Source organism: Lonchura striata, chromosome 10, assembly GCF_046129695.1.
Source record: "Lonchura striata isolate bLonStr1 chromosome 10, bLonStr1.mat, whole genome shotgun sequence".
In the NCBI taxonomy this organism is placed as follows: Eukaryota; Metazoa; Chordata; class Aves; order Passeriformes; family Estrildidae; genus Lonchura; species Lonchura striata.
Window position 1 is genome coordinate 19217928 of NC_134612.1, and position 14809 is coordinate 19232736.

The following is a 14809-nucleotide window of genomic DNA, read 5'->3' on the forward strand; positions in this document are numbered from 1 at the left end:
GCAAACATCTATGTGAAAAGGTCAAGACAAATCCTTTAGCAAATGTTAACAGCAGCAATCAGCAGTAGCTCCAAATGACTGAAATGATGATGTTTAAACAAGATTTTGAGTCATAAAACATACCAAAATTAGTAGTGAGACCACTAACCAAACATTAACATGCATTATAATTAAATATGTAGGAAGTATTAAACTGAGTTCCAGCTTAATCTTGGAATAAATCTCACAAAAAGCTTGCCTACAGCAAAAAATAATGTGCAAGACTAGTCTAAACTACCCTGCACTTCCTTCCCTACCCCTCAAGTTGTATGGCATCTGTCTTGGTGATTTATATACTTCAATGTTTGAAATTAAAAATTCACTGCAATTAAAATTACATTTTGCTGTACTTCATGACTCAAGACAGGAAATAATCTCCATTATCTGCTGGTGAGGAGAAGAATTAAGGAAAGCAGTACAAAACATTATAAATCAAGTTAAATGACAAAATAAGAACAAGGATACGACACTGACAAATAACTGCACCTTAAAGAGACAGGATGGCAAAAATTTCAACCAAGAGAATGTACAGAGTTGACATATCCAACAGATTGGTTTACTCAGTGTAGCTACAACTTCCTTTCAACATATCACTGAAACTGATACCATACCAGGTGAACAGTTCTATACCGAAGTGATTCTAAAGACTGCATGAGAACTCTGAAGGAAGAGTGACCTCCTAACAGGTCACTTCTGTTACAGTAAAACAGCCTGCCTCTTGAAAATCTAATACCTCACAGAAGGGTTTCCTAGAGCTTTAAGGAAAAGAGATGTCTTCTCATGAAGAGAAAATTTCAAAAGAAAAGAATATTATAGTCCTTCAGATCTTAGCTTTCTGGAGTCCAAAAAAAAAAAACAACACCAAAGATATGAATTTGATCACCAAAAATACAAATCTTATCCAACATGTATTTGAGCAAAGTTCAGTACATGTGAAGGAAAAATGGTATAACAAGAGAGCATTAAGGCAAACCTTTCCTAGAGACCAGGCCTTGTCTTCCCTTTCTTTTTACTTCTTCCTCAAACTTGGATATTTTTAAAACATTTAGAGAAGCAGTTCCTCCTTTCAGGTTCATGAATTTTCAATTTAGTTTTTAGGACTGGAGAAGTGATGGAGCAGCTAAGGCAAAAGCATGCAGGAGACTGGGAGAGCTGCTGCCTTACTGAACATTCAAGAGGCAGAATAAAGTTGAGCTTGGCAGTATTTTGATTTCTCCATCCACTTGCATATTTTCAAACACATGTGCTGAAACTTCTTAGCAAACTAACTCTAGGTCTGAATTTAACAAGGATTCAGAGGTCATAAAAACGGTCAGACAAACAAAGAAATCCTTGCCTCCTCAAAGTATGATAAAAATACTTCAAAGGCAACCCTGACTATATTCTCACTCACCTTTGCTTTCTGAAGGGGGGCCATGCGACAGCACAACACTGCAGAACAGTTTTTGCAAACTTCCATGAACAGTTTTTCATGTTCCCTGAGTGCAAGAGAGAGGCTGGTCCCATCCACAACCAGTCCATGCTGGATAACATGGTCTTCCTTTATTCTATTCAGGGACAAAAATGTTGACTTTGTACCAGTGTTAATGGTAAAATTCCATTTTTGCTATAAACTATGTTGTTGGCCAGACAATAAGCAAAGGAGTTAATCTGCCAGACAGACTACTTCTTCCAGTCTGGTATGATATTAATAATTTTTTTTTTTTTAAAGACAACCTCTTTGGCACATGCATCAAAGAGACTGCCATAAAACTTAAAAATGAAAGCAACCCAAGCTAAGATCATCAATGAGATAGTGACATCTCAGGTATTTTACCTCTTGGCTAGCTGCCTCAGCTGTTCTGCACAGGTACTGTCTGACTTGTGCTGCACAAGCTCAAGGATGTTCATGGTTCTGTGAAAGTGTCCACAGGACAAACTGACACTAACAGCTGTTTCGTGCTTGTCTCCAGTGAGCACCCACACTTTGATACCAGCCAGCCTGAGGGCTTCTATAGTTTCTTGGACTTTTTCCTGAAGTCTAAAAACAAGAAAAATCTTAAATAACCAACTGAACACTTTACAAACAAAAGAGCTCATACAGTAACCCCATGCTACCACTGTAACCCCACTGTCATGGTGAGTTAAGTGTGCCTTTCCAATGTTACATGTATTTTCAGAGAATCATAGCGTGGCAAATGATATCCTGTTACCAACAACAAAACAAAGGTCTTGATGAAACAAAAACTAAACTTCAATCCTTCTAAGGGAGCAAAAATTTGTAAGCGTAAAAACTAAGCATATCTTGATTTAAACTAGGCACTGTCACTGCATTTGAGAAGCTTTAAAACAGTCCACAATAATTCCTGGCTATTGTGGTGCATGAAAAGCTTCTCAAGCCCCATGTGCCCACTTCAGTGTACAACACACCCTGTGACCTACAGAGCACGAGCAGAATGCTTTGCAAAGGAGCTGTGTGTAGAAACTTTCCTAAGGAATTTGCTGTTACACTAAATATTTGTTGCAACTATTCCCATTCACATACATGACATCTCTCTTGATGAAACACACTGTACATCACTGTTATTAAGACAGAATCAGTTGGTACAAGTTTTGTTTTGAATCTGCCTCAATCCAAAGGCAAACATACTAAAGAAGAATAGCACAGAACTTTTGGTCATAGTGGGAGAGCTTTTCACACTTTGCATTTCAAGTATAAATCCTAAACTCGCTGGGTTAGAGCATAGATAGCAGTAACTCCGTGGCATACTTGTCTTCTACTCCTGTAGCCCCAAGTAATTCCAGATCCCTTTCTATGAAGTTGAACACATCTGCTAATCTCTCCTCCCGCTGCTGTAAGGCAGTCCTGGCCTCATGAAGGCGTTTGCCAATTTCTTGGTACTCCTCGGGTGTGAATCTTCTGTAGGCCACACACAAAGTTCTTAGGCCTTTCTGCAAAAAAATAAAAGACTACATTCAGAGTAGACAAGATTCTGTCTAACAAGAAGGAGTCACCAGCAATTTTTTCACTTCAAGTCAAAATTTATACTGCATGAATTTTCTTCTAATCAGCTGAGGCTGGGAGTTGGGCAAGCATATACACTTACCAAAGCAAATTCATCCACATGTATCCTTGTTTTATCTATTTCTCCACTCTTACTACGAGGAAGAATGGAAGATTCTGCTCCCTTTGTGAATAAAAGCTTCTCCCCTAGAAAGTCAAACAAAACTGAAATTAAAAATAATGTTGTTTAAGAAGTCCTCAAGTGCTGCTTGTGCAATTTCTGATCACGTACCTGAGGGACTCTCTACAATGACACTCATTCGTCTGCGATTTGGATCGAACTCCAATACATGAAGCAATTTATACCTGTATTTTGTGTTTTAAAAGAGGGAATGAGAATAAAACATTTTTAGAAATAAATTTCCAAAGACAATTACTTATAAATAGACTCTTACACCACAGACCTTTCCTCAAAGTGTCATTTTTGTACAGAAACTCTAAAAGCACTGCTGAACAACAATCATCGTTCAGTGTTTTTTATCAGTTTATATATGCTTAATTCCATTCTGTAAGAATAAAAGGTTCTTCTACCAACAGGAATAGCTTTCTGAATACTAACTTGACATTTGGCAATTACAAGCAGCTCCTATCTATTTCTTCATCGTTCTGTTGTTACTTCAAGTATAACTTTGAAAACTACATTTTGTTTCTGACAAATTTGTAAAAAGTCTAGACTGTCTAAAAAGTGTGTGTGCTGTGGTAAGTGGATCAGTTTTTGTTATGTTACCACTAGCTTAAAAAATTAATTTTAGACATTTAAATTCAAAGTACTGCCAACTAGCTGACAGACCAAATGAGTAAAAGGAGTTATGGCATACTCCAGATATACAGTTATTAATAATTTGTACTCATTTTAGGAAAGTTTAAAATATCTGATTAGATTATGCACAGACGAGACTAATTCTGGGAATTTCGAGAACTGAAACAAGACTTGAATAAGCAATTCAGTTTTCCAACCCTGCTACAGTCTCAACCTTTGAGGAATGGGCAAAAATACAAACTGTTACAACACACACCTACACAGAGTAACTCACACAAAATTCTTGCATCTCAGCTACAATTGGTAAGGAATAAGATGCAAGCTGTCTTGAAGACATCAAGGGAAAAGCATTAAACAGAGCACGCTGTGGAAAGGCAAGGTTTGCTTATGAACAAAGAGGATTAAGAGGAGAATATTACATTAATTTTCACTGCTGTTCCAGCCTTCAAAATAATCAAGATAAAAAACCAAATACCTCTCTGGTTTTCCAAGACTTTTTACTTCCATACTGTCTCCACTAATTCCAGTAAATACTACTCCAACCCTAAAAGTAAAGAAAATATACATTTAAGTATCAATTGAGACAAAATGCCTATTAATGGAGGGAGGGGAAGATGGCAGGGAAGAAAAAGACTGTCACACCCCATTACTTGTACTCTCCTTCTAAGGAAAATTAAGAATGCCCATTTCTGCAGTATTTTATTCACATCATACTCTGACCACTGTAATTTCTCAGCTATTTTCATAAATATTTTAAATCATCACTTTATAATACACCTAGGGGGCTGTGTATTTTGCATCTGAATGTTTTCCCAGTAAGGTGGCAGTGCCAGGCCCTGGGCTTCACCAGTGTCCTGAGCCATTTGTAAGGTTGCCCTGGCAGGCAATTCCTGTGTCAGACAGCCCTGGCAGTGCTGCTCACCGGCTCGCAGCTTCCACCAAAGCCTTCTCATCTGGGGAAGAAGCATAATATTCCAGGGGGGCTGTTATTCCATTGGCATGCCAGGGACCATCAGCACCATCTGTCTGATCTGCATTGATCTGCACTGTATGACACAGACAAACTGCTTTCAAGAAGAGCTCTTCCTCTTTCACCTAGAAGAAAGAAAAAACTTGACTTGTAACATTTACATATCAACCCAGTTTTGAATACAATTAAGAAAAAAGTGGTTTTACTTAGAAATCTGCCAAGCATTTCATGTTAAATAATCATATCTCAACATGTCTAATAAATATTATTTGTTCAGTGACACTTGAAAGCTTCAAACTATTCAGAAATTCTGATTTATGTTTGGGCTGAGGTTTTTTTTATGCTAATGGTACACGAGGATTTCTCTGAAATAAAACATTTTCCAACTAGGATGACTAACAGTTGGAAAACCAAAAAGCCTTACCAAACCATGCCTATTTCCATCTGGAGAATCTTCAGAAAATCCTTCTGGAGTTAGTTTACCATTGACCTCTTGGTACTTTATGCCATTAATAGAGCACTCCCGAAACTGCATCTCATTTTCAGTTAATGTACCAGTTTTGTCTGTAAACACATACTCTACCTTTTGTAAAATAAAGCAAAAACACAAACTTGAATTGCATGTACTTGTTAGAAGAAAAAAAGATACAATAATCTCCAGTCACACTTTCTATTACACAGATTTTTTTAATCCTATAAGAATTTTAACTTCTGCCATCAGGTTTTTATACCTTATTTTAAAATTAATCAGAAGTCATATCACAAGTAATAAAAAGCCCACAGTAACAAATTTTAATATTAAAAACTAAGTAGAAAATAGGTGAAAAAAATCCAACAGACAACATATTTTTTTACCTGTCCCAATTCCTCATTGAGGTCTGAAGTATTTACTTGTGCTCTCTGGTTTGTTTCTTCATGATAGAGGTCAAGATCCCAGCCAATAAAAAATGATCCAAGAAATTTCTGCATCTCAACAGTCACATAAAGTGAAATGGGTATGATAAAATTGTAAAGTACCAGAAAAGCAAGAAAGTCTGAAATAAATCTCAGGATCTACAAGAGGAAAAAAAGAAAATGTACAGATTACCACAGTGGTCAGGTGAAACATCGTAACTTAATTATGCTTCAGTATGCATGAAAAATGACAAACTGGGAGAGGCAGAGAATCCCAAGTCCCACACACATGAGAGAGACAACACTCCAGTGACAACACAGGCACTTGCAGGTTGCCCCAGTAACACACCTTCACACTGATGCAAAAAGTCTGCTTTAAGCTGTGACTGGAGGTTTCAATTCACAAGTTCATTAGTTTTTGTCTCTCTACTGAATTTTCAGGAGGGCTGCCAAATAATATTAACTGTCATGGTGACTTTGCTTTCCAGCTCTGAAAGAGTTTGGTCTGAGAAATCAACTGTGTTCCCCATTCCATCAAACAGCATCATTCATGTAAGCTTTTCTGAGGAACCCTAAATTGTGAAGGCAAACAAGTGATTTTCCATGCTGTCAGAGGAATCTGCAAGCACTCTGTTGTTTCAGGACAGTAAAGTGTCAAGAGGGTTCCTGTTTGTTGGCACTTCCCAGTGATTTGGGTGATCCCGACTACTTAAAAAGAAAGGGACCATGTGGATTTCTTTTATGCCTCTTCAAATAATTTTGTTCCACACACACATTTCAGGCAACACCTATGTGACAGGAGAGAAACCTCTTTTTACTAGGTATGATAATTTTAATAAATACTGAAATGCAGCACTACAGTCTCTTTTTCATCCCCACAACAAACTCAGTATCTAACGTGTACTTCAGAAAGACTTACCAACACTTGAATATTAAGCAAGGGTGACAAAAATCAGGCTACCTCTTTTAACTCCACCAGATACTGGTGCAGGAGAATGTTTTAAATGAAGGAAGCATAAAAGTAGTCAACAATTTGCAAAGCTAAATAATGTTTGTTCTTTCTCTTTAGGGACCATAGCTGTAAGTATTTAATAAATAATTAAAGTAGCTGACAAAAACTCAGCAAATTCTGTGCCTAAAAGATCTTTCAGACTAAACCAGAAAATTCAGATAGAACGTGAGAGCAATAATTCATCTAAGAGAGGTAGTGACAATTACTTAAGTTAGAGAATGTTCTTCAAGCAATGGCAATGAAATAACAATCTGCACACACAGGAGGAGATGGACAGGAAAAGAACTCTGAGTAAGGATGTCAGCATGCTGAGAAATGCAAAGCAGATTGTGGAAGTCAACATGGGAGACAGAAAAACAAAGACATGACAGAAGGAGAATGACACTGCAGAAACACATATGGCTCTCTACATTCCTGATGGCAAAGGAATGTAAAGATTGAGGAAATACTTATCCCTGCTCTATTCAGAACTGAAAGGCTCCACAGGCTAGACTAACTTGCATAGCAATTATTTCAGATTAAGCTCCTGAACTGCTTTGGACAAAGGCAGACTCATACAGAAATCAAAAATTAAAGAGAACACAGAAAAATACAGACTAATTGAAAAAAGATATATTTTTCAGAACCACAGATTTCAGGAACACTTTAAAGTATCCCTTCAATCTCTAAAAGAACTGTGCAGGCAAGCAGGAGCCTGAGCAAAATTACAGCCTTAGGAAATTGTCCAAACCATCTCAACATCACAGAATGTACAAAATTCCTGAACTGTGAAATCACTGCAATAGAACATACACAAGAACAGCCCTCCTCGTCCTCTTTTCCTTTATGGAATGACAAAAGACATCCTAAAGAACAGTAATTAGAACACAGACCATTAGAAATATGTCCTAACAAAGCCTTTTCAAAAGTTTTCAAAAAGTCTGATTTTTTCATAAAGGAAGGAAAAGTCCAACCAGTAACAGAAGTAGAAATGTTTCTACACAATGGTGACGCCACAGGGGACTAATTCAAAAATCACTGAGACAACAGCACAGAGACTTGCAAGTGGATCATGTGGTGGTTACACATAGAATAGAGACATAATATATACAACATTGAGTGTTCCTCAGATATGCAACTGGGCAGAACTACTTTACCTTACTGCTGTTTCTTTCATGCTCTGTTTTTTCATTATACCAAGGCTCATCCCATTTCTCTTCAGCTTGCCATGCATACTTTAAAATAGTGCTAAGAATGGCTTCAAAGAGGAGGATTATTAGATAAATAATCAAAAAGGAATTCATGGACCTATAAAGAGGCAAACAAATAAAGCAAGAAATTTCAGTTTATTTTACGTCATCTGTTGACACAGTGTGGTTACATGAATTGATCAAAAACTTGTTGGGCTTTTTTGTAGAAAGTGTAGCCTATGCTTGATACAGATATAAAGTTGCTATGCGACAAGCAGGCAACAGAATGGGAAAGAAATTCTACATCTGACTAAGAGAAACTCTATATGGCAATGTGAAGACTAGATTAAGGTGCAGGAACACCCCAACAGCTCACTTGTGTCACACCTACAGTCCCATACAGGGGGACCCAGTGTGGGTCCTCTTTTCCCCCAAGGAGCTTGCAAGGCTGTGCAGCCAGTACAAACAAGCACAGCAGAAACCCATGGCCACACTCTTTCCTCAGTTAGAAGAGCACTGCCATGTGCAGCTCAACATTTAGCTTAACATTTAACCCAGGCCAGGCTACAGCAGGATAGTCACACCTGATTCCTGTTTTGTAACCAGCCAGACCATCCTTCCTGCCCATGCTTTGACAGCTGAACTTCTCTTGTGCTACATACAGTTGTTTGCATGTAGCTATTTATTTGCACAGGAATGCCAGGGGGCTCTCTCAGATTTTTAGTAATTGGAATAAAGACAACATATCAGAACTCCTTTTCTTTTTAAAATAAATAGAAATTCAATGTAAGTATCTACCATAGCAACACCTACCCTGCAACCAGGAGCAAGCTTGGATATTTCCACTTTGTACACTACTAAAGGATGCAATATCAAAAAATGGATTTTATCTTTACAGCTCCCTACTGAAGGCAAGGCAATTAACACTCTCTTCCCTTTGCCTATAACTCAATGATGAGACTACCAGGGTTTTAAGGCTACACAGGAAAAACTAAGCTCTACAAATAAGAGAGATATTAGAAAATAAACATACTTTTCTACTGCTGACCGTTTCTGAGATTTACTCTTGTAATTTAATGCCATCTTTGTCTCCATACCTGTATACACAGCAACACCTGGGAAGGAAGGGGGGAAGAGTCAGACTTCATTTTCTGTATAAATACAGTTTGCAGAATTTTTCATTTTGAGAGATATAGGATAAAAGCAAAATGTGGTAGTAATTCTGTGTTTATTACAAAACAGTATTATATACTATTTGCAAGACTCTTCTGTAGTAAAAGAGTAATACTGAAGCAATTTTAACACCTACTTTAATACGCTTCATTATTATGACTGTACTGCTCTTCAATATGTATTTTATGGAAATCAGCCTGGTAAATCTCAGGAGAAAGCCTTCAACAATAGGTAACAGTAAGAACAGTCATTTATCCATTGAAGTTAAGTTATTCCTTTATTGAACCACTTCAAATATTTTCACAGAGCAGAGCTGGAACTTTATATCCTTAGAGGTTCTTCAGCATAATATCATTACTTTCATCTCTAATCACATCCCCTCAGGTAACAGTCAGCAAGATTATTACAATTTCTTCAGTCAAGTAGAATTAAAACACAGTTCATCAACAGGTTTTAAGAAGAGAATACTCTTTAAATATTTAGATGTCTACAAACCAAATATTTCTTTAGTGTTTTTTAATCTTGCTCCACGAAGTAAGAGACTTTCAGGCCCAAGAGGTCTAAAAAGAAATAGACATATCAGCATGTAAACATTAGCTGTTCTGTATACTGGAAAAGTACTGAAATCCAGTTTCCTATGCAAGGCTGTGCTATATCCCCTCTAAATTCCCAATGCAGCAACTCGGTGACCTTACCCCTTTCACCACAGCTCCCACACGCTCCACAGAACTCTGTTTCCTTTCATGTCTCCTTTTGTCACTGCCATACTCTTCCACCACTGTTCCCTATCCTATAACTACTGACTGAGCTAAATATTCCAAATGGCTGCTTTAGGGAGAGCCACAAGCTACTTGGGAAGGAAGCAGGCAAGAAATCAGTCAAGCTCACAGTACACACGAAGTGCTGGTTTAGGTTTGGCTAATTTACCAATCCTCTACCCCTCTGTTAGACTGAAATGATCTAGAAAGTTCAAAAGCTATTCACACCAAAGAAACAATTAGATGGATACCACCACAGCAGTGCCAATTTTGTTGCCTAACACAGCAGATAAAATTTCAGAAGGTAAAATAGATGTTTTTTCCTCACATCTATCACAACACAATAACACATTCATTTCTTTGGCTACGTTCACCATAAGCAGTGCTGTGAAAATAAGGGTCTAGTTAGAAACAAGGTTAATATAAGATTGGAACCATATGTTCTACTGCAGCAGCTGTATCATCTTTAGAAACTGCCAGCAGGGTTGGTCTGAAATGTAAAAAAAGGTATTTTTTCCACTGTTTCATATGAAAGCAGAAATTTAACAACTGTAGTAGCCAGACTGACATATTAGGTAGAAACAAAAGAATTAAAAGTTCTGATGCTAAGTGCTTTGGCATGCAAGCCCTTTCCTTTAACTGTGCCACATACAGGCCATGATTACTATTATATAAACAAAGCTCTTAAACCTGAAGTCTCTTTGAAAGAATAAGGTGAAGTTACTCAATAAAAAACAAAGCCAAACCCCACAAGCCACCTCCTACAGTCAAAAATTTAACTTAAATGTTACTGTAAATGTAACAGTTACCACCACAAATACCATGTGTATCAATTATACTCACAGATTATGATGGATTCTTTAAATTAAACATACATATGTTAATATTTTAGGCTAGACTCAGACTTTAAGTGAAAATTTGAACTAAAAGCAACTAAATGTTTGAGCATTTAAAATTTCCATATAAGAAACATAACTTGTATTTCTGGATTCAATTCTGTAAAACTAGCTTGACAAACCCAAAATACCAAAACTGAATCAGCACAACACAGACCACCCAAGTTTATCTTAGATAGAAGATACAGCTCCACTGGTAGTCAGAAATTATTTTAGTAGTCAGTAATTATTTTTTCCAACTCCCTTTAACCAGCTGTTTCACATTGTCAACTGAATTATTTTGATAAATTACCCCAATGCTTCATCTGTCAAGCTTGGCAGGAATGAATTCTGAAAAGCTGTCAATGAAGTAGCAAAAGTGACCTTAGAGAACAACTGAGTGGGTTTTTGGGGGTGACATAAGTGAGGTCTTTTGGTGAGGGTGACTAAGCCACTGAACTTGAGGCCAAGTGACCTGGCTGCTACACTTCCATATTTATTGCAAAACCACTGAAAACCTCGATTTACTCTGAACTCCATGTCACTGTTCTAGTTTACAGATGTTTGCCAGCCTCAGACTGAGAGACATTCAGCTCCTCAGACTGAAGGCAGATATTACATGGAAAACAGTAGTCTTTTAAAATTCAAGTAGAAATTTCACTAAAAAAAAAGTGTGAAGGATAACATTTTGGACATCAGAGGAGTGAAAGAACCATAGCAGATTTACTTGTTTACTAATTTACACACAGCACTTCACCTTTTCAGAAGAGGTGACAAAGTTTTTTTTAAAGCTGGACAATCAATGACTTTCAAGATAAAAATTAAACTGGAATGCTAAATATTTCTGAAAATTTGGTAATTTCTTGTGAGTGATTTCTATGTCTTCCTTTCAAACCATGATTCTTCTCACTCCTGTCCTTCCTGTTTTCTCTCCTATCCTGTTATGGTGGTGGCAATTGAATGAGCAGCTGTTTGGATGCCTCACTGGTAGCTGGGACCAACCCACAGCAATTAGAAATCTTTCCAGGAAGTCGAGATGGAAGTCTGTAAATGGCTTCACATCTTGATTTTTGTAATTGCAAGTTTGCTGTGACTGCACAAGGAAAGGTGGTGAGTCCATGATTATGTGTGCACAGCTGTGCTGCCTGTGACAGATGTAAGCACTTATCTGCACAGTCCAGCTGTAGTTTGAAATAGATACTAAAAATTACAAATTTGTAGAGGCTTTGTTAAACCAGGAATTTCTAGGAATTTCAACTGCAAAAACTCCTTCTCAGTGCCTCTGATGACAGGGGATCTCTTGTAGGATAGATAATATGTCAGTGGAAATTGTTTCAGATCAATAAATGCTTTAATTAACAAATAACAACAGTTACCAGCTGATTACCAGTGCCAAAAAAATTACCTGTCTCACAACAGCCAAGCTTTCCAGAACTCTTGTATTAAATCTGTAACACTGGGTAGTAACAAACTTCTTTCGCTCATTTTTTCTCACCTCCATCTAAGGTATGCAGCTGCAGTTGATACACTTAATAAAAATACCTCCCATTTTCATATATTCAAGAGTAACCCCTGTGATAGTCAAGATTTAAATCACCTCCATGTGTTCTAAATAATCACCTTATACAATTTTACTCACCGTACTATTTCTTCAGCTTGTTGACTTACAGTTATTCTTCCAACAAATCTATGAAAGATGGATATGTCTTAGAAGTATCTACATAAAGACTCAAAAATGTAAAAACCTTCTCTATATTTACCAAAAAGTCATTAATGGTTCACAAGTAAAAAATGAATCAACTTTTATTAACAATCAAACTAAATCAATATGGCAAAACTGGCAATAATTTTACAAGACACATTTAGGAACGGAAACATTTATCCCTCATAGGAACAGGCATTTGAGAAAGCTTATTAACTCTGATTAATTACTACAAAAGATTATATTTTTATCATTTAAAACAGATTGTGACTTCTTGATGATTCAGTAGGAAATAATTCCTCAACAAATGAAAGTTTGCACATTATCCACCAGAAATAGAAACTTTTCATTTAATAAAGCCAGTCTACTACACATTTAAAAATCTGACACGCACTTATTTAGCATGACTCTAGCCACAAAAGGGGACACAAACTTCTATAGTGATTGTATCTTAATTTTCTAAATATCAAATATTTGAACTTCTGTTCAAACTGAGTACCTTAGTTTTAAAATACTTAATATTTCTCAAAGATCTCCAAGCTTACTTCAGAACAACTGCGATAGTGTACTTGGATTTTAAAAACTACTACTTCATAGCCATCATTTCCCATTATACAATTCAGAAGAAACTTGGATGGGAACATAATTTTTACTTCCCATGATGCTGCTTTACAGAGTCTATGACTTTGCTTGCTGATGGTAAAGCACACCCAGATATCCTTTTTTTAATGTAAGGTTCTGCTGATGAAGAATGGATTTCAAATCTTCTCTGGAGCATATACAAAATAAATATGAGCAACACATATCCTCAGAGTTAGACTTGAGCCAATTCCATTTTAGCATATCCTTTATAATATTGAAATGTCCAGCAGAACCTTATAGAAGTATATTCAACCTGATCAAACTAGGCCATTTAATTCTTTAAAATCTAGAAACACGTTTAATAAGTAGAACTGAAATGTACATAATTAAAATAAAAAAAGATAAATATTTTGTCTGGTTTACTACTCAAGTACTCAAATTTAACTTGTCACTTGCAACTTTCAGTAAGTACATATGTATAAACACAAGCTGATTATTAAAACTTGAAGTTCAAGCAGATGTCTGAAGCTATTTTAATCCTAACCTGCAACGTTATGAGTATTAAACACCTCATTTTGATTTAATTTCAAAATATTTACTAATAAAGTGATACCTGTATAGATCTGCTTCTGGCTGCTGACATTCTATAACAGCTACCAGTTTGTCCAGGTTGGCAACAGACTGCAGCACTGCTGTTTCTGGGACTGCAACATGTGTCTGTAAAACAGTGCCCATTAGGTTACTACAGGACTACCAGGGCAGGTATTTCAACAAGCTGAAGGAAAAACGGCACTACAAATTAACTACATTCTATTTCACAGAAATAACGCAGACCTTAAGATTGGTCTCTCCATCCAAACTTGCAGTGGTAACGTGGCATGAACCGTCCACTCGGTCAGATGACAGGAGCACCAGATCAACAGGGAAAGTCTCATCTTTGGCTACTCTGACAATGTCCCCCACCTAACAAAGTGAACATAGATCAGAAAGATACAAAGAGGTTTAAAGGGCAGAATTCATTCCAGCATTGCTACCAAACCACAATAATTAGCTATAATAAAGCAAGACTTGTAGCTGTGTAATAGAAACAAAATGCTCAGTTGGTGCTTTACCCGAATGTTTTTGGATCTGGTTTTCACAAGGCCACCACTTCGAACAACATAAACTGGAGCACCGTTGACTTCATTGTCTGCTTTATGTCGTAGCCAGTCCTCATAGCCCTGTAGAAAACACATAAAAATCTACTTTTAAAGCAAGAAAACTAAAAAATAGACTAAGCTTAATCTAATAAGCAAATGCATTAAAAGTACTTCCTGCATTGTCTGAATTCAGTTACTAACTTCTCTTGAGTTTCTGCTCCAGCTGTTACTCAAGAACCTGCAAACCTCTTAATTTTGTCACTTTACACAAACATGTAAAGGCAAATAAAGTAGCAGCAATGGTGAGGAAACTTAACAGTCCCATGTTCTATTAAAACAAAAACACGCAGTGACATTTTCTGCAGATCAGATGACCAAGCAATCAATAAATCTATGGTCTGTATGGATTAATACACCACAAAACTGGGAACAGTCAGTCCTCAGGCTCCTTTGTGGATTTCTTTTTTTTTTTTTACAGATTGAAATTACTTTCTCAAGTCATATCATATAGCGCTTCTTATAGTTACTGCCATAGCCCATGCATGAAATCTCAAGACTTAACTCTGGGTGACATGCTGTTGACACATCAGCTCTGTCCAGCAAGAGATGACTGGGAAGATTTCTGTTACTTTTGAGCCCTAATGGAATAGTCTGCAGCAACTGAGCTTTTAACTGATAAACTAAGCAGCTTTT

The 14809-nt window shown here is 36.9% G+C and overlaps 1 protein-coding gene across 9 annotated transcripts in view; it reads right to left on the bottom strand.

Annotated features, from left to right (window-relative positions):
- The window catches only part of ATP11B (ATPase phospholipid transporting 11B (putative)), a 65811-nt gene that overhangs the window by 28438 nt on the left and 22564 nt on the right, over positions 1 to 14809 (bottom strand). For all 9 annotated transcript variants that reach the window (XM_031505619.2, XM_021543613.2, XM_021543561.2 and 6 more), the window contains exons 5-20: positions 14090 to 14197; positions 13812 to 13940; positions 13591 to 13694; positions 12333 to 12380; positions 9556 to 9620; positions 8921 to 9002; positions 7855 to 8005; positions 5668 to 5865; positions 5237 to 5395; positions 4765 to 4937; positions 4318 to 4386; positions 3315 to 3388; positions 3126 to 3229; positions 2789 to 2970; positions 1856 to 2059; positions 1433 to 1586 (exon numbers count right to left, since the gene is read on the bottom strand). In XM_031505619.2, the coding sequence (XP_031361479.1) occupies positions 1433 to 1586; positions 1856 to 2059; positions 2789 to 2970; positions 3126 to 3229; positions 3315 to 3388; positions 4318 to 4386; positions 4765 to 4937; positions 5237 to 5395; positions 5668 to 5865; positions 7855 to 8005; positions 8921 to 9002; positions 9556 to 9620; positions 12333 to 12380; positions 13591 to 13694; positions 13812 to 13940; positions 14090 to 14197 (2004 nt within the window). The remainder of the gene's footprint in view (positions 1 to 1432; positions 1587 to 1855; positions 2060 to 2788; positions 2971 to 3125; positions 3230 to 3314; positions 3389 to 4317; positions 4387 to 4764; positions 4938 to 5236; positions 5396 to 5667; positions 5866 to 7854; positions 8006 to 8920; positions 9003 to 9555; positions 9621 to 12332; positions 12381 to 13590; positions 13695 to 13811; positions 13941 to 14089; positions 14198 to 14809) is intronic.